Source organism: Plasmodium knowlesi (genome assembly GCF_000006355.2).
Source record: "Plasmodium knowlesi strain H genome assembly, chromosome: 14".
NCBI lineage: Eukaryota > Apicomplexa > Aconoidasida > Haemosporida > Plasmodiidae > Plasmodium > Plasmodium knowlesi.
In genome coordinates, this window is record NC_011915.2 from 1,255,488 (window position 1) to 1,283,360 (window position 27,873).

At 36.5% G+C, this 27,873-nt stretch overlaps 4 protein-coding genes across 4 annotated transcripts; 1 reads left to right on the forward strand and 3 right to left on the reverse strand.

The window, feature by feature from the left end:
* Nucleotides 1-271: 271 nt before the first annotated feature.
* Nucleotides 272-4,712, forward strand: PKNH_1429100 (conserved protein, unknown function; the record flags this gene model as incomplete). Its single annotated transcript, XM_002262138.1, has 2 exons — nucleotides 272-367; nucleotides 564-4,712. 2 exons carry the CDS (start codon nucleotides 272-274, stop codon nucleotides 4,710-4,712), a joined length of 4,245 nt encoding a protein of 1,414 aa, XP_002262174.1.
* Nucleotides 4,713-5,657: 945 nt separating this feature from the next.
* PKNH_1429200 (uncharacterized protein) lies at nucleotides 5,658-8,114 on the reverse strand (the record flags this gene model as incomplete). Its single annotated transcript, XM_002262139.1, has 1 exon — nucleotides 5,658-8,114. One exon carries the CDS (start codon nucleotides 8,112-8,114, stop codon nucleotides 5,658-5,660), a length of 2,457 nt encoding a protein of 818 aa, XP_002262175.1.
* Nucleotides 8,115-9,587: 1,473 nt separating this feature from the next.
* On the reverse strand, nucleotides 9,588-12,185 carry PKNH_1429300 (uncharacterized protein; the record flags this gene model as incomplete). The annotated part of the gene is made up of 4 exons (XM_002262140.1): nucleotides 9,588-9,777; nucleotides 10,012-10,130; nucleotides 10,426-11,706; nucleotides 11,931-12,185. The coding sequence occupies 4 exons, from the start codon at nucleotides 12,183-12,185 to the stop codon at nucleotides 9,588-9,590; spliced, it is 1,845 nt and encodes a 614-aa protein (XP_002262176.1).
* A 4,557-nt stretch (nucleotides 12,186-16,742) lies between these two features.
* PKNH_1429400 (CCR4-associated factor 1, putative) lies at nucleotides 16,743-22,658 on the reverse strand (the record flags this gene model as incomplete). Its single annotated transcript, XM_002262141.1, has 1 exon — nucleotides 16,743-22,658. The coding sequence occupies one exon, from the start codon at nucleotides 22,656-22,658 to the stop codon at nucleotides 16,743-16,745; it is 5,916 nt and encodes a 1,971-aa protein (XP_002262177.1).
* Nucleotides 22,659-27,873: the final 5,215 nt, after the last annotated feature.

Sequence of the window (27,873 nt, forward strand, 5' to 3'; positions counted from 1 at the left end):
AATTCAGTGAATACGCATACTGTTCAGTGTATACTCACACTATTCAGTGTACACGCACACAAGTCAGTGAATACACACACACATGCACCTGCATAAATCTGCTTTTAGGACACCGTCACATCCGACCCTCCCGTGAGCAGATCTATGCATGTACGTGTGTGTGTTCTGCCATTATTGAAACTTTTTTTCCTTTTCCTTCCTGCATTAATGAAGTAGGAACATACTACACACATCCTACACAGTTATATTACGGTACCCACAAAAAAAAATAATGAATAATGTCATCATATGTTTCCTTTTGCTCATTAATTATGGTAAAAGTGTTCTAGGTGCAGAAGCTCAGGGGAAAAATCCTAACAATGATAATGTAAGTAGTGTAGGTTATTCGCGTGCCAACGCAATCTCTATGAGTTTACGTTGTAAATATAAATATATATATATATATATATATGTGTGCGTGCGTATGTGCGTGTTGGTGGAGTTACCCTGGCCATGTTACATTTCACCCTTTACATGATGCTATCCCACTTCTTATATTCATATATCGTTACCTCACTCCGCAGAACCCATACGAGGAAAGCGAAATTGATGAGAAATGGAGGTTACACGAATTGGAAACGAACCCATTTATAGATCTGAAGCATCCGAATTTCAATGGCGACTTTATCAGGTGCATCGACGAGTACTATGTTTACGAGACGAAGGAATACAATGCATATAAAAAGGAAAGATATAAGAACATAAAAAATTACAAAACGTTCAAAAAGAAGCAATTCAACTGTGCCATTAATTTACTTGTCCATGGGAGACCAAATTCAAGAAACTCAAATGATTACAAAATATGGAGTGCAGCAGCCAATATAAACAAACACCAAGCCATGTTACAGAAAAAGTACAGCAAGTATATTATTTACACCCCATTTGTGAGTCTTTCAAATGTAACAAGCCCAGAGGGGTTGTACACACACCTTAACTATGCTTACCTCTTATCAAATAGAATGGCTATAACGTTTAAAAATATGTTAGAAGATGACACTTGTTATAATTACGATATTTTTATTCATTCACATTGTTACGGAGCCAATATAGTTCGATTAATGTTTACTTTAGATAATGAAATCTGGAAAACGTTGGATAAATCTTTGTTAAATGTTACGTACGAGAGGGAAGTGTTAGCCATTCTTGAAGACAATTTTAAACTCACCCTAAAGGATATTAATATAATTACTGACAAAAATGCCATACAGATTAGGAAGGATCCATATTTTAAAATTCACAAGTACTATTTGTATAAGACCTTTCAATCCAAATTCAATAAAAATAAAATAATCGAGGATTTTGATGATGTATTTGATGACCATTCTCTCAAATATAATTTTCATCCACAGGGGGAAAGCAATGCTATCCATGGTGGTGGGGGCAAAGGCTCCATGGAAAATTTAGTGGCTCAATCGGGAACCAGTGGTGCACGAAATGCAGGCGCAGAAGAATCGGAATCAGAACAAGGTGAACGGGAAGAACCGGAAGAGTCAGAAGAATCGGAAGATTCGGAAGATTCGGACAGTGATGACGAATTCATTTTTTTTATAAAACCAAAAAAAGTGCGTAAAAAAGGCTCACATGCACCGAACAGAAGTCTGAAGAGATTACACACCTATTTGTTGAATAAAAAATTTACCCTCTTAAGTATAGTCTCTACGGCACCCCCCCTTATCGGTATTGTATCGAACATGGAAGATATACGAGTCGGTCATCAGAAATTAATGAAGTACAAATTTATGTTCCAAAATGTGCCTTCCTTTTTGAGGGCCAAAATGTTAAAAACGAGGGATGCACAAGAGTTATTACATGTGGTGAATCCAGGTTTATTATGTCTATTAGCATTACATGAGAAGCTTAATTACAATTATGAAAATAATACAGGTTCTTTAATCTCTTATTTTAAAAATGTGAATTATTACGCTGATTTGGACAATGATGAAATCATGAGTTTACACACCAGCTTAGGGTTACATTCCACACTGCACATGAGGAATTTAAGCTACTACCTTTTGAATATCAGAAATGAGTATCACCACCGTACCTATAGCCTACCCGCCCATTTATCTGACATTAACGTTTCAAACAATTATGCGTTCTTTGAGTATATAAAGGAGAATGATGTATGTTCACAAATTAAGCACAGCGAGTTGGAAAGGTTCGTATCTTATTTAAGTGAAATTATAAATTTTAATCAGGAACCACAGCCATATATTCCTCATAGGCAAGTTTACAAGAATCCTTTCATGTCCCACTACGTCATACCATACATGCAAGAGAATAACATATACACCCCTCACTCTATATTGGGTACGGGTAGAACAGCGCTATTACTGTTTTCATATGACATATACAAACATATAGCTATGAATGGATTTAGCGAAAGAAACGTGATAAAAAATGACATAGACTTTTTATACGACGCGGATCCCTTTGTATACTACAACTGGATGACCTACATAGGAAATCAGAATGAACTTGATGAGGACAATTTTGTAAAGAACTTTCACATATACTCAGATAATATAAATATGAACATGGTACAGAATTTGTTTAATCTATTTGTTTCAACGCATTATGTGAAATTTTTTATATTTAGTAAAAATAACACGGCAGATGTGTACCGTAGTTTGCACAGAACTCTCAAGAACTTCTCCTTACCTATTAATAAGGTGGTTTTGAGAAGACAGAGAGAGAAGAAAATTAATTTTCCTTTGTTAAATAATGCCCAGTTTGATCATGAAGAGAATGTCGTATATGACTATATGTGCAGGTACACCAATTTTCTAAAAACATTTTCCTACCTCAATTCCTTCCAATACATTACAAACGAAGAGTTCATTCTTAATCATAAGAATTTTAAAAAGTACCAGAGTGAACGCATGGCGGAGTTAAAAAATGAAATAAAAAAGGCACACAATTTTATTCAACAAAATAGCACCTTTAGCGATATGAAAAATAAGCTCACTGACATGTACAACATTGAAAATACAGCTAATAGTAGCGAACGGGAGCTTGAAGTGAACGAAGAAGTAGGAAACCTGAACACTTTCGAATCCGCTAATTACCCACTTGAGGAAAGTAAAAAGAATAGCGCTAGTAATGACAGCCTTCAAGATATAGACAAAAGCTATGTTACATATCATGGTATCTATGTAAACATTAGGCGTACCATGACACTTAAAGAAGCCTTTAAATCCATTTCAATGCACAACGACATCTACGATGCTATGCAATATGTGGAGTTTGTAATTAAAGGTTCAGCATATAATGATGTGGAAGACCATTTGAACAACATGGAAGATGTGAATTCATGCCTATTTAACAAAAACGAAAATATCCCACTTAACTTTATTTCAAAATTTTGCAACTACGATCAGCAGGCCTACTTCCATATAAAGAAATTATATACGTCTAGAAATTTATTCGTGTTGAAATCTTTAAAACAATGTAACTACCCAAAATATAGAAACCTCAAGTTATGTGAAAATAGGAACCTTCTCAAAACGTTTTTCCAAAGCGATTTAAGTGTTACTCTCTCCAAATTACATGAACGGGAGAAAAAAAGAATGGCTACCATGAGGGATGGAATTGAAAGAGGAATGAACGAAGCCGATATACTATCTATTAGCAATGATTCCCTCGCTGCTATTTTCCACAATAAGAATGAAGACATTAGCACCTTTAAAATGAATGCTTGTTTTATCATTCCAGAGAAACCCCTTATTCAAAATTTATTTTCCAATGACGAGAATATGCAGTCTACAAAAGAGGACACAGAAATGGGAACTGTGAAAAAGGTGGGTCACGGACACATTACTGCGGATACTAGTGATGTTATCACCATGACTGAAAGCTCCACCAATTGGGACAGCAGCCTCAGTAATATGGAAGAAGTTGATTCTAGCAGGACGAGTCTCCATAGCCTTGAAAGTCTAGGCGGCTACGAAGATGTCGGAAGTGACGTGATAGAAGCAGCGTACGAACTGGAGCGCGAGTTTGGCCCCGTGGCCAAGATGGCAATGAGCGTTGTAAGTGCAAACGAAAAGGAACAAGAAAAGGAGAAGGAGAAGGAGAAAGAGACAGAGACAGAAGAGGAAGAAGAAGAGGAAGAAATGGAAAGGCAAAAGCAAAAGGAAAAGGAAAGGGAGAAGAAGGAAAAGGAGAAGAACTATAACATTTATGCCCAGAGCAGTGCCAGCCGCAGTGGCAGGGACAGTGGAAGCGGCGAGAAGGTCTTCTGCACAGAAGTGACACTGCCAGTTCTGCTCCGAAAGGATATTCTCAAAAGCGCCAACGACATATATATGCGGGCCATTCGAAGCGTCATGCAAGACCCGCACTTTAGAAGTGCCTTCAACTTAAGGAACGGGGACGAACCCTACGAGTCCTTCATTTACTTCTTTGACAAATTCGCCTATGTCTACAATCAAAAAAATAAGTATGCGCACACAGGTGACATCAACACCTTTAATACTCCCCAAAACATTAAGTGGAACTACTTCTACTATTTGTTAAAGTATGGTTCCCAAACGAATTACAACAGTGAAAGCTTTTTGAAAAACTTCTTTTATGGGAAAAAATCAAATCTGGTGAAACCACAGAAGGATAACATTTTGAAGGACTTCCTAGCCCACTTCACTGTCTTCTTTTACCTCTTCAAATTGGATTAGCCCGTGTGTGTGTTTTTCCAGGCGTGGGCTTTGCAGTTTTTTTGCGCAACTGACAGCAGCGAGGAATCAACTACCAGGAGCACTTTGTTCATCAGGCCCTAATTTAAAAATATTTTTTTAGCGTAGCTTTAGTCATACGTAGTCATTCCTTAGACTTATTTATTTACTCTTATATTCAGTCACACTGAATCACTCCTTGGATACACACTTTGCCCAATATTTTGGCCATCCCTTATTTGTTTTTTTTTTTTTTTTTTTTTCCATCTGTACATATCATGGGCCCATGCTCTTTTTATCTTAAATTTTTAAACATGTTCTCTTTTTCAGTTTAAATAAGAAAGGAAATATTATATTTGCCAATCCTTTTAAAACTTTTTTTTTTCTTCTTTTTTTTTTTTTTTTTTTTTTTTTTACGTATATAAACAATAAACCGTTGTTAATATTATAAGCACATAAATTTGAGTGCTTTTTATTTTTTCGTCGTGCATTTTCTTGTATATGAGCATTTTATGGCGGAATGGATCTTATAGTTAACCCCTTTGCGTCCTTACACTGTGAAGTTCGAATTTGGACAAAGTAGCATTTTAAAATTTCAAGTATTTTTTCATTTTAAGTTTGTTTATAGGGGGAATAAGAAAGCGGCCTAGATAGGTGCGGCCGAAAGGGTGACTATAACTCATGGGAGGGGGGGGCCCAATAAATTTTTTAATTTTTTAAGGAAATGTAGTTTCAAAAAGGAGGAAGGTGCAAAAAAATAAAGTTGGGTCCATATCTTTTGGGATAGGGAGTTATCCCTCTACTGCGGAATGTCCAGCAGGTATACGGTCCCAAGTAGGAGTGCTGCAGGTGCGCGAGTATATATGTTTAGTCTGTATATGCAAATGTGGGTGAGGGATCTTGGGGTCTTTTCCTTTTTTTCACGTTAGTTCCGCTAGGCCCCGCAAGTCAGTCGAGGGAGTACCAACACGTCCAGTCGTCGTCCACATTCATGGACTCATTTTTTTTAATCTGCAAAAGAGCAGTAACATTTCTGGAGTGTTCACCCGCCGATGATATGAATATTCTGCCGGACAACTCATTGGGGTGTGTCCCTTCCGCGGGAGCAGAAATATTAGCGATGGTAAAATTTGGACAGTGTAAATGCAATAGTGTCTGCCTCCAGTGCGTTTCTTCCTTGAACATGCTCGTTGTTAGGATGATATTTGTGCATTCATCCGCAGTGGGAGTCAAATCCTTCCCACTGTGGCTTGATTCATCAGCATAACATCTATAAGCTTCAAAATGGCAATCGAAATAAAAACCCAAACTGGTCACCACTTTTCCATTATTAACTGCTATTTTAAAATCAGAAGAAATATATACATTTTCATTTTTACGATATGTGTACATATCAATTATGGCATAATTAACCACTTGAGTGGATACTTTATTTTTGTCTAGATTGATAATTTTAGCATTCTCCATAAAATTCTTCGAATTGGGTTTTAATTCCGAGAGGTCTTTTCCATAGAGTGGGCTATCCCAAATTAAAATATTTTCATTTATATATTCTGTGTCATTATAACCGGCTAGGTATAGATAAACCTTGTTTGGAAGTAACAAGCCATTTTCTTTTAGGTAGAAATCTCTGGCATACAAAATGGTGTCTATCATACATTCGTAAAATAAAAAATATCCCATCCATTCGGAAATAATAATATCAAATTTGAGAATTTGCAGGTTTTTAATATTATAAATTTTTTTATATTTTTCTAAGTCTTCCTTTTTGTTAATGTAATGTATTTCCTCCTTCTCATCAATATAAATATTATTTTGTTCTATTTTTCCTTCGAAGAGGTAAATATTACTGGCTCCATTTTTCTCCGTTATTTTTTTTGCTTTTGTTAATATCCTATGGGCGTTGTCAATTCCGACAACAACTTTCGCGTGGTCAGCACAGAAGAGAGAAATGATGGAAGATCCGCACCCTATGTCCAGGACCACTTTATTTTCAAATATTTTTTTATTTTTTTTTACAAATTCGTAGTAGGAATTTGTTCTGCTCTTATCTAGAATCATAGTTCTGTGTATACCTGTGTTGTTGTAGCTTTCGAAATATTTACTGTCTGTGTCTTCTGAGCATTCTCCACAATCCTTGCTCGTGGGGCTGGTTATATCGCTTGGAGGAGATTCCTCTTGGTTTTTCTTCTCGGTGTCATTTTGTTCTGCCTTTTCAGTTTCGTCGATGGGTACTACTCCAAGGGAAACTCTTCCTAGAGGCGCCTTCCTTACCATATCTCTCTTCATTATTTCTCCAATTAAATGTTTAATAATTTTCTCCATGCTATTAACCTTTTTGTGTAAATTGAGCACCTCTTCTTGGTCATCTTCTGACTTTGTCACAAATTTTTCTATGATTGATTCGTTTAGGCTACTTTTTTTCTCCATCCCATTGGTGCTTTTCTTACACCTCCCCCCCTTCAAGGTATCCTCATCACCCCATTTACCCGTGTCCACAATTGCGTCTACTAAGTGGTTCAAATTAATATTGTTCAGCGTGGACAAGGTGTTCTCTTCGAGATCATTTCGGCTTTTTTCCTCCTGCAAGGTTATAGTACTGTCATTTATTCCCTCCACTGGTACTTCATCCTTCCCGATTTGTAGTTTCTGAAAAATTTGTTCCTTTTTCGCAACAGTGACATTTTCTTTTTTATGGCACTCCTCCACATTGGTACCCATGTACGGGTGGGATAAATAGCCATTCACCTCTTGCTTACCATTTATGATGTATGGGGACTTTTCCGAAAATTCAGACGATACGGAAATTTCGTCTTCGCTAAATGCTGAGGAGTCAGAACAATCTGAGGAATTTTCTACAAGATCATCCAGTTTTAATTTTTGCTTTTCATCCAATACGTAGCAGTTGTCTTGGGAATGGTCACCGAGATTTCCCGTTCGGTCATTTTCATTCTGTGCACTGGCCCCCATGGGAAAAGCAATAAATTCAAAATGGTCTGCATTTACATCCCACAACAATTTGTCATTATTTATAATTGACTTTAAAAAAGCATGTAGGTATTTTTCTGAATTTAAAATATATGAAAAAATATCATATTTTAAAAACATATCATGATACTTTTTTACGTTTAAATTATTTAATTGGCACAATCTTAAAAAGTTGATAAAAATTATATTCTTGTATTCTTCATTGTAATACAATATATTAATGTCGTTCTTTAGCATGTGTATAACGACATTTTTCGTCCTCCTACTTTTGTAGTTATCAATTAGGCTATACGCATATTTATCATCTGCAAATACTTCCTTCCCTGTGCATGTGGTCTCTTGGGCGAACAATTCAATGATCTTCTTCATTTCTGCCAGAACGTTCTGGTCTACTGCCTTGGGACTTTCCTTGTCCATCTTGGTTCACTTGGACGGATGAAGAATATTCAAATAGCTGTTCTTTAACACTACGTTCGCTCGCTTGCTTAAGTTTTTATGCAAGGGCGTTATGGGGGCGTAATATGCTATCCTTATTAGATAAGTTATAACATTTGTATATTTAGCCTTCTTTATAAAAGGGAAGGAGAGAAAAAAAAGAAAAAATATATTGCTTGTATTATGAGTTTTCCCTGCCTCTTAAAAACCCACTCGATTGCAAAATTTCTACAACTGGGTTGAGAAAAACGTTGTCACAAGTTGTATTTTCAAATTCGAGGGAATGGACCTACTACGTTCAGTTTCTCCCAAATGTACAAAAAAAAAAAAATGCCATAATTCTTATGCCTAAAATGACAGATATGTCCCTTAATATTTGTCAAAATGGCAACAGAAAATAACCTACTAAAAATGGTATGTATGTATACATGTATGTATATGATGCAACATTTTGTAAGGTTTTCATACAGAAAATTTTCCATTTAACGGGACTTTTTTTTTTTTTTTTTTTTTTTCTCCAAAAGATGATGAGAAATAGAAGGAAAAAATGTATAATGAGTTCTAACTGTATATAAACATTTAAGTGCTGATCGAAAATGCGCCTTTTATCCCTTTTTTTTTTTTTTTTTTTTTACCCTACATTTGCCTTCATATTGAACGCAGCAGTGGGGAGTTTCCTCCCCGCCTGAAAAATGCGCTACCTTTTGTTGTCGTCGTCGCTCCTCGCGATCAAAGCTATACATTGTTCATCATTCTGCATTTTTTTGTTCCTTTTCCTTTTGCTCTTCTTTTTATTTTATTTTTTTTCATTTTCCTTTATTTTTTCTTTTCGTTTTTCCTTTCATTTTTACTTTTTTTTTTAACATTTCTACAACTGCGTATTTTAAGGATAAAAAAAAGACTGAATTTAGAAAGGCAAAAAGTACTCAACGGGAAAAAAAAAGAAAAAAAGAAAAAAAAAAAATTCAGTGTTGTGCACAACAGGCGTGAATTTTGTTACAACTAAACATGCCGGGTATGCTTAACTATACACGCCCATCCACGCATGCGCACAATTGGGAAACTCATACAGTCCAAGCATAAATGAAATGCAGCTCAGAAAGGTTACTGATATGGTGTGCATACGTGGTAGAGGGGTAAAAATAGGGGAAATAAGGTGTGAAAGGGGTACAAGGAAGGTGCTGCATGGTTGCGGGAAGCTGCTCGAAAGCTACGGAAAAGCAACACAAAAAAAAAAAAAAAAAAAAAAAAAAGGCTGCTTGCTTGTGTGCTTTAAGGTAAATGTCTGGAAAAGGGGGACGACAAAAGGTGGATGCGCCAAGGGGCGTGTCACAAATATAAACATAAAATGGAATAGCCTATGATACACAAAATAAGAATTTCACCAAGGGGTGAAGGACAAAGTGGTGATGGTTATTGTGGTAATGCTTTGCTTCTTCCTGCTTGGATTTGCATCTAAAATGATCCATCGAAACCAACAAATCCGGTTAACAAGAATATGGGAAAATATTTTTTCTTTTCAATTTTGGAACACCAATTCCAGGCGGAGGTTAACCTTCCGTCAATGCAACTTCCTGCTTCGTTGAAATTATCACCACCACTGCCGTCGAAGCCGTGGCGAAAGAAATCGCAGGTGATCATCATTCTGGGAAGGGGGGGGAGGGGCAAACGGGGTGAGAGTAGTGTATAATGTAGCGAAATGGCCACGTGGCGCAGTTATGGTAGGACACCACGATGAACAGTTCTCCCACAATGCGAGAAACACACACACCTATGTATAACACACTACACCACTTCTGTCGGCACATTGCGCAGGTTTTTCTTATTGACTTTTTTTTTTTTTTTTTTTTTTTTTTTTTTTTTTTTTCCCTTTTCTTACTTCAAATTTTGGGCACCGTTGAATTCCGTCTTGATGTAATTTTTCATGGAGGCTGTTGAGTTATAGAGCTCATCGATTTTCTGCAAGCAAAGGACGATTGGCGTTAGTATCCTTGGGACCTTGCAAAGGAGAAAAAAAGAAAAATGGACAGGGTTAAAAATTCATATGTGGTGTTACCTCTCAGAAGAGGGGGGGGGAGGGGGAGGGAGGGAAGAGGCAGGGATGATTTTTCTGTTCTTTTGGATGGTTCCCCTTTTCCTCCCGTATGACAAGTATCGAATAGGATACCACTACAAAATAGAGATGGAGCGGAGGGGGGCGTTTTAAAGATACTCTTTATGTGTGCCATCTACTACACAGTGGCACTGTTTATATGCCCTTTCATGCCCCCTCTTTCCGGGGTTAAGTACCTACCTGTGTGTACTTGTCGATAAACATAAACGTGTTGGGTATGTTAGTGTCGCCCATGTGAATCATGCTGGAGCCAACCCACCCTCCCAATTTCTTCTGAACGTTGTGCAAAATTTTCTTCATAACACTGAGCACTTTGTGGCCACTCTGCATGCGGTTTAGTCCCTGCCCTGTATCCACCAATCGGTAGGGGTTCTTAAAATCGAGCATATCATTTTCTGCGCAGGCCCACAAGAAAAACATATGCTCCCCTATTTCCTTCCACAAATATAAGGTTTGTAAAACGTACATGTATTGCCTATTATGCGAGTGCGTTAATCTACTTCCTTGTTTTCCTGATTCGATGGACAAAGAATATGAAGAATTTTTCTCATACGGATCATAAAAAGTTTTTAAATAATCAATCATAATTTCGCAAGGCTCGCAGAACATTTTTATATGTGTATTATAATCAGATAAACTGTAGAGGCATCTTTCAATTTCTTCTGAAGACAAACATTCCAATTCTTCTGTATTATTCGAATCATCATCTTCATTATTTTGATTATTAAAAATAGGAATATTAATTCTAAATATATTTTTTTTACAATTTTTGCTACTATTGCTAGCGTACTTTCTTGACAAATATTTTATTGCTTCTTCCTTCTGTTTTATTTGTTTCTGTATTTCACTTCTGCTACCCTTTGCGTCTATATGCATGGTTGCAATTTTAATTAAATTATCATTTAAAATATCCAGTCCATTCTTTTTTCCTTTCAATAAATCATAGACAGTTTTTATTGGTGCTACACAATTAAATGACAACAAATCATAGATTTCTTCTCTTCGAGTATCCATTAAAAAGTACATTAACTTCCCATAGCTACTTCTCATTCTGTCTGGGTTCAAAATTTTATAGCGCCTTCCTATTTCGAAAACAATACTGAAGAAATTACTGTTCCTTAGGAAATCTCTATCTCGAATTAACCTCTGCCCATTTTCATAATTATTTGCAATAACCAATCCGGAAAGTATAGAACATAATGTTTTAATTTCCTTTATAATTTTCTTGCTTTTATTTCCACTGTGAAATACGTCTATTTTGTCTGTGTATTCGCTTACTTCTAAGGTACTTTCCAGAAGCCTAAGGTACAGTCTCTCCTCGTACGTCAGCCTTAATGGAATGAATTTGCTCAACCTGAGGTACTCATTCTCTTCTTGTTCTTCTTCCTTTTCTTTTTCCTCCTTATCTTCCTTTAGATCCTTCTCCTCCAGATTTATCGTGTCATACTGCTCATTTTCGTACTGCGAAAGGGGAGAGAAAAAACAAATTTGAAATAGCAGTGCGTAATAACGCAACAAGGTCAAACGGGGCTACTAACATGTAACGAAAACGCGTGACCATTCTCAATATATTGGCACAGATAAATATGCACAAACGAATGTATAACAACAGGGGTGAACCCTAAACTGGTAAGTGCTCCCCTGATGTACGTTACAACAATTTTATTTTATTTTTCCCCCCTTACATTTTTCAGAATTTCCAAAGTGTCCTGCTTAATTTCCTTCTCTATTATTCCGCTGAGCTTATCTTCATGGTCCAGTTTATCAATTAATAACATCAATTCTTGTTTATTCAGAAATTTTAAGACTTCCAAATTTTTCTTCGAAATATTTTGGAACTCCTTTGGCTTGTTTTCCACAAGTGAATCTTCTTCCTCCTTGGCCTCCAACACTTCCTCCTTTTCATCTAAAATATTTTTCAACCTCTCATTTTCATTCATGCTGCAAGGTGTGTGTGTGTGTGTGGGGGTAAAGAAGTTAAGTAGCCAGTTTAAGCAGATAACGCGGGTTATGCGGCTTTCTGACATGTGCACGTTTATGTGCACCTCGCAAAAATGCACACAGGAAGATGGAGTTGTTCGCGTGAAGGAAGCTCCACTCGATGACACACTCGCATTGCGCATTTCAACATGGGGGCCACCAGAAAATTGCGAATTTTAAAAGATAAATTACTTGCTATAAGTGAAGGCGTCCTTATCTGTCAAATGATGTTCATCTATAGAGGTTGCTCTGTTGTGGTACGTCGAGCGCGTCGCGCAAAACGAGTTTGTTTATATAGTTATTCATAAAATTGTGACAATGTAAAAATGGAATATGTGTACATATACGTACATGTGTATGATTATATATACTCCCACAAGCGCGTGCTAGGCCTGCGCCCAGAAAAAATAAATTCCGCTTAAGTTGGGCGATATGCCATGTGGCGTGTGAACTAGTATGGTGCGGTCAACTCGTTAGGCCTCTCCCACATACAGAGGGGTAGTCATTCATTACATGCTTGGCAATTGTGCAGTTCGGGCAAAAGTGGGAAATGCACGTAATCACAAATGCGCGAAATTGATGGAGGGGGGGGGACACGCATATATACGCAGATACACATACATAAACATACATGTAATATATATATATATGTATATGCATATATATATTATGCGCTAAGCTTATGTATCCTTTTTGGCCTTACAGCTGTGTCAATCACTGCGCTCACTTTCTGCGCTGCGTTTACGCGCTCTCAAGTTTTTACGTTGGCTGTGTACGTGTATGCTCCAAAAGCGTTTATAAATATGTAACAAAATTCAACGAAAACATAATATCCTTTTGTTGGCTACCCAGGTGGAATATATTATTTCTTTTCTTTTTTTTTTTTTTTTTTTTTTTTTGGTCCAGTATAAAATTATGGGGAAAAAATAGTGAAGGAAATAACCCTCTCTTAATACACAATGTTGTTGGGGGTGAATGCACGATGACGATGAGGAGAGTGAAATATTTTTAATTTTTTACGCCTTTTAAAGGATTATATTAAACATATGTTTCTTTGTATTTTGATTCTTATTATGAATTAATGTTATCAGAAAAACACAAAATTTGTTAATTTTTTTTTTTTTTTTTCCTATATTTCATATATATAGCTTTTTTTTTTCTTTTTTTTTTTTTGTGTAAGGTTATGAAGAGGAAAAAAAGCACATGACTGCTTTTTAAGGAAAAACATAAAAGATAGCATCTATTTTATGCGAATGCAGAATGCAAATTCCATGTGAAGAATACGTGTGTGTTTTTATTTTTTATAAACAGGTTGAATGATTGGCAACTGTGAATCATGCCCTTGTGTGTGGACGGTAAGGGTACCGCTATTCTTGGCGTTTGTTCTGCTTTACACATTGTACTTAACCTATGGTATTTTCAATTTTCTTGCTTTTATATGTCGCACACTTGGTCTTTCTAGCGCGGCGCTGCATAAAAGGTTGGCACACTTTCACAAGAATATGTTAACACTCCTTTGAATAGATCGAGTTGGGTTTCTACTACTAGGATGTTCCATGTACATTTCTAAGGCATGTTTTTTTTTTTTTTTTTTTCTCGTAACTTGGCTCAAGTAGCATTATATCCGTAACCATGTTCATGATGTATACCCACAAAATGGGGGTAAAAACAAAAATCCCACAGCTATGCATAGTTGTATGGTAATATTTGTCACGCGATGCTTTTTTCCAGTTTCTTTTTGTTTCTACCATTTCTTCCATTGACTGTACTTTGGGTTAGCTGTGGTTGCCGTTTTTTGTTTATACAATGAACCAAGTTAATAATGTGTGGGTATTAAAAGTAGGAGTAGGAAAGCCAGCTAACCGCGTACACAATGAAGTGTGGAAATGGTGCCTAAGCTGTTTAAGAGATACAACACTTGATTCTTCTTAAAAAAATTTCGATAATGTTTTCCCAAACTAAGAAATATTTTTTAAGAAGGTTGAGGACAAAAGTTACAATTTAATTTTAAGCATTTTTGAAAAACGAACAAGAGAATATCAACCAGTGAATTTTTACGAGCATGTGAATTTGAAAGAAAAAAAAAAAAAAAAAAAAAATTGTTAAACTTTTCCGCAACGGAAAAATGTACATATGGTATAGGATGATCATCCTAATAAAATTAATTTTGCACATCTTCCATTATAATGAGGAACGCAAAGGAGTTGCCTTTATCACACGTCTTTACCTTACGTGCTTATTATACGTACTTGGGAAACCAGTTATTCATCTCCCCCCTTTGTAGGAAAAAGGATCAATGAAAAAGACGTTGCCCTGGAAAATGTAGTTAAACTGGAGAATGCATGTTACAAAATTGTAGCATCCTTTTTACATTCATCTTTTCCGACATGAGGAGTTAAAGTACTACAATCATTTTGCAATTTTCTCCAATTCAGCTTTCTACTTTTAACGCCAAACTTGCTGTGTTGGATGTTCATATGCATCGCCATGGAAAACAACCTTTAAGCTCATGTGACAATTTACTATATTACATTTGTATTTCAATTTTTATATGTAGATATTTTGTTATGTGATATGTTTTCGTTATTAATAAAAAAAAAAAAAATTATATTTTGTTAATTACGCATTATATATATAAAAAAAAAAAAAAGTGTACATATAATTGTGCACATACCTTATGTACACATACAGTGTGTGTACATATACCTGCGTACATATATACGCAAATATAAATGTGGAATCCAATTAAACATAAAAAAAAAAATAAAATAAATAATTAAAGAATCGATTAATACATTATACAGGGGTGGATAATTATGTGAGGGGGGGTTGTTTCTTGGCCTTTGCGTGACACATATACGTATGGGTACACACATATGCATACCTACATAATAATACGTACATGATTTAACAGACACACACAAAGCCTACACGCATGCTCGTACACACGCACGGTGTTTGGTAAAAATGAGAAAAAATATATTATACGAGGAATGTGTACGATGGGGGGAGGGGGATTGGAAAAAATAGAAAAGGCAAAGTGGCAAAAACATGCGAAAAGAAATGAAAACATTTATTCCTTATCACAAATGACAGAATTAAAAAAGAGGGGAAGTAATATTATAAGTAAAGGAGAAGCAAAATGTGAACGTTGAGGTGGGTGCAACTGCATGTGCATACAGACACGCATACACAGATGCATACGTGGGCACCTAGGGCAGTACCTACGGAGCAGCACCTGCAGGGGGTACACAAAAGTGTAATGAAATAAACGCAGTTGTAGGGGGAGGAATGCAGCAGTACATTATACTTTTGACAATCACATTGTGCGTGTAACATATATAACTCTCTCATTTATCTTGTTATCAAAAAATAATGTACTATCTCCACCCTTGCGCTTTAAAAATATAATATGTAAATTTTGAATGCGCAATGAAATGCAAATTCATAAAGGGCACAACAGATATGCAAAATGTATATATTTTAAAAATATCACTAATACTTAAAAAAAAAAAAAAAAAAAGGGAAAAATTCACATTAATGTAAGGAAAGTGTGTGGATATGCACGTATACATAAGGGTACATGCTTGAATATGTGCGTAAAAAAAGGAGATTATCTATATATATATAGTATGTAGGGGCATACATGTGGAGTCTACATGGGGTATGCGTGAAGGTACGCCCATATGTGAGGGTAAAAATAATATACATACAATGTGAAGGAAATATTGTAAAGTATACAAAATTTTCCTTCATTATATTTTTTACCTGCTAAATATGTATACCCACATGAAAGAAAAATGAATGCTGCATTATGCAAAAGTATACCAATGGATGGAACAACACAATCTTTGATTTCTCACTAGTATATCTATATATACATGGCACGTGGGCGGATTAAAAGATTAAACACGTAAAACAATTATGCAAAAGTGCGCCTGTGCATGCACACGTATACAAGCACATAATGTGCGAGCGCGCACATACACACATTTGGATCATGTGTGTAGACGTGGAAAAGCCATGCCCCCCACACGCGAACAGGATATGTACGTACCCATATATGTCTCCATCTTCCGTATGTATTATACGTAAGCATAAATAAATATGAGCAAGGTGTACACACAACTGCAAATTATATACACATGCGTATGTGTCTGCGTATATATGTACGTATCTTACATAAAAAAAAATATATATATATATATGTTCTCGTAAAACATGCTTCTCTTCGTTTACACTTTACAAATTAATTTATTAACAATTATAAAAAAAAAAAAAAAAAAAAAAAAAAAAAAAAAAAACATTTATCTTGTTTTCTCCTGTGGGATCGAAAGCTATCTAAATTCAACGATATGAGTTATACCTTCTTGAGCTTCTCCTTCCCCACCTTCGCAACATCCGTTAAGTTTTGCTCTGCTATTTTTTTTTTTTTTTTTTTTTTTTTTTCTTTTTCTCCCCCTCTCAATACATCTGTACCTCTATCTCCAGGTAAACATTTCACTCTACGCACAACACTATGCATCGTAAAAAAATTTTCTTTCTTTATTTTTATATTCGTAACTGGCATAGTTGAACATGTTACCTTGGGGTGATTCCATTGGCTCATACTTGTCCGCAAGAATTGCGTTCTTTTCCAAAAAGTTATTACTATCAACGTAGTTATACATGCTTATGCTGGGTTCCTCCCTCTTACCATTATAAATGGAAGAAGGTATTATGTTACCACTCTTTTCGATAAATGATTTGTTCGTTATTTTATCTGGAAACGATTCAGCGTATGAATTGTAATATGGCTGATTTCGAGCTACTACACCTGTTGCACCTTCACCGTTAAAACAAAAATTGGAGTTGCTTACACTACCTCCTCCCTTGTGGTTAACATTCATTTTGTTAAACGCCTTCGTGTCACTGTTCGCATAAATGTTGTTTAAGTTCAGGTTATTCATCATGGCATGGTTTATCATGCTTAGGTTGTCCTTGCTCGTTTTCTTGTTCACAAAATTGAAGGCGCCTCCGTTGGTACTCGTATTTTCGGCTATGCTACTGCTGTTGTGCTTGCCATTGTGGCGGCCGCCTAGACCACCGCTCAAAGGGCCCACGTTATTATTGACCGAATAAGTCCCACTGTGCATCTTACTTATGTTCATGATATTTAAGTTATTCATTTTTCCATGCAAAACTTCGGCGTAGTTATTTCCACCTTTGCTATTGTTCATGCTGCCAAGGTAATGAATATCCGCGTTAACATCGCTGGCGCTACCACTGTTGGCATAATTCTGCACATTTGATGGGTTCATAATGTCAGAAGTGTTCATGTCGTTAATTATATTTACACTACTTATATTATGCAGCATACTTTCGCTATCGCACGTAGGGCTATTGAGAAAGTTATTTTTTACGCCTAAATGATGAGCACCGTTTTTTCCATACGGTCCCGCTACAGGTGCAGCTCCACTACCTGCTCCTATTCCTCCCCTATTGTACATTTTCACATTATCTCCCTTGAAATAATTCATATTATTTAAAAGGCTTTTGTGTTCATTTCTATCTATTGGGGCATTTTTCTTTTCATCATTTGAAACCACATTTCCGCTTGAAAACTTTCCTTCTTCTTCCTCCCTTACAATGTTGGCGAAAATTTTGTTTCCATTTTTTTTTTGGCTAACTGAATCATAGTTATTGTTCTGCTCCAAGTTACTTATATTCATTTTATCTGCAGCATTTTTCTCATTACTTCTTTTCTTGATGACCGTGCTGCCTCCGTTTGCTGTTGTTGCATTTGTAACACCTCCGATGTTAATCCCCCCATTGGCGCCCTTATTTTTGTTTTTACTATGTTTGTGGTTCTTGTTGCCATTTTTCCCACCCTTGCCGTTCTTTCCATTGTTGGCGCTATCGCTCGTGGTATTCGTGTTGGTTCTTCCCTTGGCCTGGTCTCCGCTATTTTTCGGGCTTCCATTGTACAAGCTATTGGCACTGCTCAATGTACCTCCATTGGCAATGATACCTTCATCAACATTATAGGCCTCTTCACTAACACTACTATTTACTAACAAGACAGTATTTTTGCCATTTCCTTCTTTCGCATTATTTTTGCTATTCCTCTCATTTGTGGTGCTGCTCAGCTGATTACAATTTTTGTTATTTTTGTTTGAACCATTCATGTTGAAGCTAGGGTTCATGTTGGCTTCGCCATTATCAAGGGGCCCTTTGTTTGTTGCGTTGTATACTGGGACGATATTTGTGCCTAATGCGCGCACACCGCCATTGGCACCAGCTGGACCAACTGGACCAGGCGAGTTGTTCTTAATAACTCCGGAACTATTCGGGTTAGCCATGTTGGCTAAATTCAGTTTGTTGCTTCCACTGACATTGCCCAAATTGCTGAGGCTCATGTTATGCTTCAGCAGGTGGTTCGATGTATAGCTAGCTGAACCCATTCCCAAGTTACAAATTTTCGCTTCGTTGCCACTGATTGGATGAGCCCCGTTGCTCAAGTTAGCATTGCCCGTGTTGTTGGAGGAAGATGAACTCAGATTTTTCATGATGGAATTATTTTTAGCCTTTTCGCCACTGTTGTTTTGATTTCCGTTGCTCATCACGTTGGTCAAATTGCATGAAGATGGTGGGGGAGGTGGAGGAGGAGGTGGGGGTGGATGCTTTACGGGAAAACTCCCCATTGCACCTTTGTTTAAGTTGTTCATTTTTTCATCCTTGGAGTTGTCATCCCTGAGCATTGTCATATTTGGCGGTAGGTCACTCATAGCGTCAAAATTCCCACTACTCAATTCATTATTCTTGCTGATAAGGTTACCATTCTGCATTAGGCCACCAGGCATTTCGCTGTTCATGAGGGTATTGCTTTTGTGGCTCCCCTTAAAATTGCTATTGCCATTTACACCACTTGGAATTATATTCTTGCCATAACTTATGTGTGCCATGTTTACTTTGTTCATCCCGTTTTTATTCAAAGCGTTTTTTCCGTTCGCATTTGCACCACTGTTTCCAACGTTACCATTACCATTACCATGACCATTACCATGACCGTTACCACTGCCGCTGTTAATTCCATTCCCAACAATACCCATGCCGCCAGCTCCGTCAAACAATGCCTCATCTATTTCAGAATCTTCTGTAGTGCCCTTATCATTGGGGTTGCTTACACTTGTGGGGTAGTTGCTAAACGAGTTGTACTTGTTTGGCATGGGGTACTGCTTAAAATTACTTACGTTACTGTTCATTTGGAGGGGTGGATTGCTAGCCATGTTGGCTGCACCCAAATTTACGCTATTTAAAAATGGGCCAATGTCACTGCCATTGCTGCTGTTGTTCTTCTTACTGCTATTCTTTCCACTTCCATTTGCGCTTGCACTATTCTTATGGTTCCCGTTACCTCCGCCATTGGCATAGTTCATATTGGGTACATACATACTGCTTAATGCAATTCCGTTTTGAGGCATAGGATTGCTGTTGTCCACCTCGTAATCCCCCTTAACTGCATCTATAATACTTTCTTCGGATATGTTTACACTTTTCATGGAGCCACTTTGCCTTCCGTTCACCTCGCTCACAGTGCTGACGCTGCAACTGTTGTTGGCGTTCCTGTTGTTCATGCTAACGCTGATACTGCTTTGCTTCAAATTTATATTCCCAACATTAGCTGCAGGTACACGGTTCACGCTCACATTACTACTCAAATTGTTCATACGCATATTATTCACATCCATATTGTTAACCACCATGCCATTATTTATATTTGCGAGGTTTATTCCAGTTGTACCTACACTTAAACCATTTGGAAGTACCACAGGGTTGTTTAAGCTGCTCATGCTGAGACCAACTACGTTGTTTTTGCCTACTGAACCATTTTTTCCAATAGCGCCCTTTTTGCTTTGCATAGAGCCTTTACTAGATAGGCCACTCTTCCCGCTTATACTAACATTGCTATTCGTGCCACTTAAACTGCTAAGGTTGTTTAGTAGGATGGAGTTCTTCATGCTGCTCACACTCATGTTGGCGCTATTCAAACTGATGATGTTTCCACTAGGGTTGGTAAAATTACGATTGGTTGTTCCTCCTACTCCATTCATATTTCTCAAAGGCTCGCTACTGCTGTTGACATTGGCTGTGCTAAAATGGTCGCTCAAATTGTCGTTCCTAAAATTATCGCTCCTCCAATTATCGCTGCTCAAATTATCGTTCCTCCAATTATCGTTGTTCAAATTATCGTTACTGGGCCTTTTCGGCAGATCATTAAAAACGTTTTTGAGCGGCTTGGTGCTGTTGTCTAAGCTGCTTTTGTTGGAATTTCCTGCAAGGCTGATGAAGTCCCTGCCATTGTTGTTGATGTTTGTGTTGTTGCTTGTGTTGTTGTTGTATTTGTTTTTTCCGTTCCCTTTGTTGTTACCGTGGTTGTTGCCATTCCCTCCGCTGTGACCGTTCGTATGGCTATTTCCGTTTCCTCCGTTGTGGCCACTATTCTGGCCTCCACCATGACCACCGCTATGACCTGTGCCGTTGCCGCCTGTGTTGCCACCACTGCTTCCTCCGTTATTTCCCTCATTATTGCCTCCGTTATTGCCTCCGTTATTGCCTCGGCTGTTGCTTCCGTTTTTGCTGTTGCCATCGCCGTTACTATTATTCTTGCCGTTGTTCTTGTTATTATTTTTGTTACTATTTTTTGCGTTCCCTTTGCCCTCACCCTTGTTGTCGCCTTTTCCTCCACCTTTGCCGCTATTTTTGCCACTCGCCCTACCATTCCCTCTACCATTTCCGCTACCATTTCCGCTACCATTTCTGCTACCATTCCCTCTACCATTTCCGCTACCATTTCTGCTACCATTTCCGCTACCATTTCTGCTACCATTTCCGCTACCATTTCTGCTACCATTTCCGCTACCATTTCCACTACCATTTCTGCTACCATTTCCGCTACCGTTTCCGCTACCGTTTCCGTTGGCACTGTTACTTCCACTGTCACCTCCACTAAGGCTGTTCGTATGTACGTCGCTATTAGCCAGAACCCGCAGCGACTTGGCATTCGCAGTACTCATGTTAAGCAACTGTGGTTGGGAGCTATACTTGATAAAATCTCGATTATTTGTAGCATCGTTCTCATATGAAGCGAAGCCATTAATATTGTTCTGGATCATATTGCCTACATTCGCAATGGTGTTGTAGTTATTTTGGTTCATATCTGCATACAAATTGTACAGCATATCACTTTTAAAATTGCCCTTGACTGCGTCCTTGCTGAAACTTATTTGGTATTCCTTATTCCCCTGATAGGAGGTCAGCATATGGTTCTGTGTATGCATCATGCAGTTATTTCCATCCATGTACATGTGGTTGCATTCTCTGCTCCGTTCCTCGCTGTCGTTGTTATCGCTGTGGTTGCCGCTGTGGTTACAGCTGTGGTTACAACTGTGGTTGCCGCTGTGGTTACAACTGTGGTTGCAGCTGTGGTTCCCACTATGGTTAACACTGTGACTTCCGCTATAATTGCAATCGTAATTGGAGCTATAGCCGCAGCCATAGTGGCCACTACTTCCATGCGCATTATTATTTCCCTTCACGTAGCCATTGCCATAATGATTTGAATTATTAATTTTATGTGGACTGTCCTCCAATTTTGGATTGTAATTTTTTATAGTGGATCCCAAGCCGTATATAATGCCCGAATACTTCTTGTCATCTATTTGGTTATCGAAATAAAGTTCCAACAATTTGAAAAATGTTTTACATGTCACGAGGGAATCTGAACCAGCCTGATGTTGTCTTCCTATCCTTTTTACACTTAAAATTTCGCTAATTTTCTGCAAGGAGTAGGTTCTACTTAATTGCTTGATGTTCAAATTTAGCAGAAAGTACTTTATGTCGTATAGCGAAGGGAAAAAATCGTTCAGTAAATCAAAAAAGGCAATTTCATTATGAGGTAAAGCGCAACATGTTAGTATTTTTAACAGATAAGCAAAATCATAACAACCATGGAAGGATATCCATTTGACATCTTCATTCATCACTAAACCTGAGGACATGATAATTTCCCCAAAATGCAATAATTCGATTCCTAAGGATTGATGTTTTTCAAAATTGATTCCACTGTGCTTGAGAAAGTCTATAGAATTCTGCGCATACATATCACTTTCTAGATCAAACTTAAAATTGAATTGCCATGTTGATACGTTAGGTAGCTCCCCCTTTCCATTGGAAAAGGTAACTCCTAATTGTATAACCTTCAATAGGTCTACATTGCATTTTATTGTTTGGTAATTATAATCTACTACATTTCCTGTTGGCCTAGCAACAATTCCTGGAAATTCTGTGTCGATAGCAACATAGGGATGATTTTCGACTACATCCCTGATTCGTTCAAATTCCTCCTCTAAATTATTTGCCCATACGTCTACGATTTTCGTTCTCTCGTCCATGTATGACATGTAATTTTTTTTACTTTATGATGCATTTAACCTGGATAGATAAATTCCTTAGTCTATTGTTTCTTCCTGTTTGGTTGCTACGCGATTGGTGTTCGCGGTTTCCCTTGTTGCAATTCTTGCAGATTTTGCTGTTGATGGTGTTGATGTTCCTGCTCCACCTTTTTGTACATGCCATAAACATATGTGCACTTTCAACCAAGTTCAAATACCTTTAATGCAATCACCACTGCCGTCAGTCTTTTTTTCATGTATATATGCGTGCGTGCGTTAGCATACATGTTTATGCATACGTATGCATACTTAAAGGCGCCTTGGCGTGCGGATGTGTTTAGGTGTTGCTCGTAAGTACTTGAACCAGCGAATGTACGGGAAGGAGCACCAAAATGTTTAAGGGTTTACTTTTGTTGGAAGATTTACCTCTGTAAATTTACGAGTGCACATGCACATGAGAATATGTACATGTGCGTCACTAATGGAAGGCGTTCGCATATGTTTGCATGTATATATGCACACCAAAGCAGAGGGTGCTCACTAGCGTTAGATGACACACGCATGTGCAATATACACAACTGCCTCTGATGGTCGGGTGTGAAATACAACTCCTACGTTTACAATCCTTTGGTGAACAAAAATTGTGTTTGTGCTTTTTACTAAAAATGGACGCCCTCTGTACAGTCGCGCCCACATACTAACACAGCTGTTGTTGTTCTGCTGCCTTCTTCGTCTCTACAACTCTTACTTTACATAAACAGTTCGTAAAATGAAAAAACAATCAAAGGATTTAATATTTAATAAGTAATATATTATCTTTTCACTTTTTTTTTTTCTTTCACTTGCTCAAAAATTGTACATATAAAAGATGCAATAAAAAAATGTTTTTCCCCCACCCCCCAAAAAAAAAAAGGCTCATATGCAATTTTTTAATTTACGAAAAAAAATAAAAACAAAAGTGGAAAAAGCTTCAAAATATTTCCTGTACATTCACGCATATGCATATTTGTACATGGTACATGCATTCACACGTATTTATAAGCATGCCAGCATTAGCTTATGCATACTTTGTCACATATGCGTGTATATGTATACGCGTAACGAAACAAGGCAAATGTAAAAAGTTTTAACTTTCAAAAATAGAATATTTTAAAACAAGAACATAATGCTCTTTGGTAGCAAAAAAACATCCTATTCCAAAATAATAAACAAACGATCACACGAACAAAAAAAGCAAGTCCACTGGGGCCAGCGCATATGTTGTAAAGGTGAAATGACGTACTGAACGATGTACCTTGTGGAATTATGTACTCTATAAACTTACACGTACATGCGTAAGCACACATGTGGAAGAGCGTCAAGAGTGGCACACACGTTGTGGAGATACATTCAAGGGAAATATGCACATGCTAACATGCGTATAAAAACGAATTTATATATAAGTATACATACGTATATATATGCATATGTGAACGCATCCGCGCAAGGTACACCCACCTGTATATACCTCTTTACAGCGTTCAGTAGCACTTGGCAAAACGCAGTCGTCACTATATTACATTATGAATCATTTTTCTTTGTTTTGTTTTTCTCGGTGCTTTTAAAAAAAAAATCCAATGTTGGTTTTCTCAAAAACAACTGACTCGTTTTTTCAAATTTCTTTTTGGTGCACCTTAGGTGGAAAAAATACCCTAAAAATGATGTTCATCAAGCGAGAGGGATATTCCGGCTTCGCGCGTATGTACATATATACACAGTGCAGGTTGAAAAACAATGCCTTTTCCGTTATCCTAAAATGTGCCCTCACATGAATGATGCAAATGTATCATTTGGCACGACGCATATTTGTGTACATAACATACAATATACATGTACGTATTATTTGTTAAGCATACATGTATGTATGTATACACTGAGCGTACAATAGGAAGGAACAGTTCACAGCTTCACAAAACGCAAATTAAAAAGTTATACATTTGAAGGGAGCCAATTGTCACGCAAGGAATATATTTATACTGACGTATTCCATACGTACATATATATATCTGTTCCACTCATTCACATAAGTTTTTTTCACTTCATGCTTTTGGCATAACTTTGCGAAGAAATTATGCATATTGGTATTTTTCCATGTACGTAAAAATTATGCAAGAAATATCACTTTCATTTTAATGACTATTTCTCTCTATTATAGCATTTTCTCATGCAAAAAAAAATATTATATATATATATATATATTTGTAAGAAAAAAGAATGGGCAAGCAAAAACAAAATTTCTTTTTTTTTTTTCTCCCCTTTGAAGTAGCAAAAATGTATATGAAAAAATGGATTAAAGAATGGATTAAAAAATGGGTAAAAAAAATGGTTTAAAAATTTACGAGAGGGCGAGGAAAAAGAAGAAAAAAAAAGGGTTTATTAAAATCACGGGTTTCCGTTTGCGGGGTTGGCGGGTTTTGCTTTAATTTCAGAATGGTTAAAAATATATACACGTAAGTACATAAAATAATATAATTGCCGACTTAAGCACTTATCATTTCTATTTCAGGAAATTATGAAGGGGGCGCGTAACGTTTTATATATACATAAATGAGCTTGCTTTTACGTTACATACATTGTACGTATATAATAATTATTACTCATATTTGATAAGAAATATTTTTGTACCCTTCACGTAGTTTTCCGCATCCTATATATATACATGCGCAATGTTAATCCATATATGTAATATATTATATGTATATATTTTACATGCATAATAATTGCCTGCTTACTGTTTCTTCCACTTGTTTATGAAAACTGAAAAAACTGTCCTTTATTTTATTTATTTATTTATTTTTTTTTTTACCCCTGCATTCTTAATTTACAGCTCTTCCTCCTTTTAGCTTCCTCTTTTTTTTTTTTTTTTTTTTTTTTTTTTATCCCTTTGATGAATGTAAATGTTGTATAAATTAGAGCATTTTGCCTTTTTTTAAATGTAGAAGAAAACACATAAGAAATATAAACACATCGTACTATAACATCTCTTTAAATCTTTTTAAAAGAAGACCTTTCCGTATATCATGTTATGTGAAGGAAATTTATATGCGTGAGTAGCCATTTAGCCCTTTTTCCTTTTTTTCTTTATCACAAAAATGTATAAGTGTTTTAATTACAAGATCATGTATACAGAAAGGAAAGGAAAATGAATGGAAAAAGTGGTTCCCCCCACGTACAGTCAAAGAAAAACGCAAAGGTTCTAGTTCATTAGTAATGGAAAGAATTAAATACTTACCTTTCCATTTTAGCGAAAGAAATTATCCAAAGGAGGTTATATATATATGTACGCTAAATGTATAGCATGTTTGTGCATTTTTATGTTAAAAGTTATGTTCCCAAACGCTTTTTTTTCTTTTGGCAAATGCGTATTAAACCATTCAGATATATATGCCTATTTGCTAGTGTAAATTACCGTCAATGTAAGTAAGTTTTTCCCGTCCATCTTCATTCTATTCCGCAATCGAATTCTTCAAAGTTAAAGACAATTTCGTACTTTTTTCTTTTTTCCTTTCCATCGCATGGTAAATGTCTTAAAGAAATTGTTAAAAGAGAGGGAACGTGGAAACGTGAAAAAATTGGGTGGAAATAAAGTAATGCTTAAACGATGGACGAACGCGTAAAGCGAAAAACATTAGCATTACGCCATGTTCCTTTACCACATAGTGCAGTGTCTCCATGGAAATTTTCGTTACTTCATGTTAGAGTCATTTGCACGTGTAAGTATTATATGCATACAACTAAGTACACCATGAACAAACAATTATTCTTGTTACATATTATTATGTAGCGTGCCCGCGCATATGCATTTGGTAATAATATGCCGAAGTTTACTTAGGTACGCAAGTACAGATGGGCAAGGAGCTCCTTTGCCCCCCTCCAAAGAAAGAGCTATTCGCATATGTTACATGATTGCCAACCGGCAGAATAGGTATAGAAATGTAAATCGCTATTAGTAGGTCAAATATATAGAATGGAGAAAACGCTTTTATATTTCACACTGGTCAAATTTTTCAGTCCTCTTTTCAAGTTACTCCCAATGGAGGTATATTTTCCGTTTATTACACATTTGAAGGTGTAGATATACATGTACAGTTATGAAAGAGAATGATGCGGGTTTTAACTCAGTCATTCTCTCATAGTGAAAAATAGCCCATTTCTTGTTGGCATCCACCAAACAGTTTAATTTTGTCAACCCCGCGTTCATTACGGTATTGTTCCCACCTTTCATCACATTAGTACGTTTAAAAAGTTCAGATATGAGGGGTACTATTGAAGGAGGTGAAATGCGATCACATGTGTGTAGGTGGCTAACTCACTGGATTATATTTTGCAAACAAAAAAAATAATCACTCGTTGTACAGCCATATCTAGGAAGGAATAAAAACCGGTGAAGTGTCACAAAATAATACATGAAAATAAAGGGGAACATTTTTTTCCCAAATCCACCATCTTCTTAAAGTAGAAAAGCTATGTTTTCACAAGAGGTCTTGTTGATATTTGTCAATAGTGTGTTTGCTACCGTCCATCTTAAAAGGTAGTATGTATTTATAAAATAAGTGTAAGGATAAAAATATTTTCTGTTTTATACATATACAAACCATGGAATATTCTGTTATTAAGTTGATACATATGGGTGGCCCTCCTTCTGCAGCCCATCCAAAGGTTCATATGAAGGGAAATGAATACTAAAATGGTTTTAGCACTTCCCATTCTAGGAGGGCTTAGACGTGCACACGCATACACACAAATATATACATATGCACAGTGTTTTTATAAGAATTCATAAAAAAGGAAGAGCAGAAAAAAAAAATACTTTTTTAATTAAAAAATGGCGCATTGATAAGCTTTTTCTTTCCTTCATTTTTTTAAAAAATATTCATCTACATGTAAATTCAACAAAAAATTAAATAAATATGTAAATATATAAATATATAAACATATAAACATGTGAAGTGTTCATTATTTATAAAAAAAAAAAAAAAAAAAAAAAATTATAGGGGGAAGGAGAAAAAACCTGAAATTTTATTCAAAAAAAAATTCCAATTCTCCCCATCATGTCCAAGTTTTGTTGTTCTTCACTACGCATGTGTATATCCACACATGTATCCTCATATTAGACAACATTTATGAAAGGGAAGAGAGCAGTCACCTGGTTCACCCCCATGGGTGTGGCCACCAC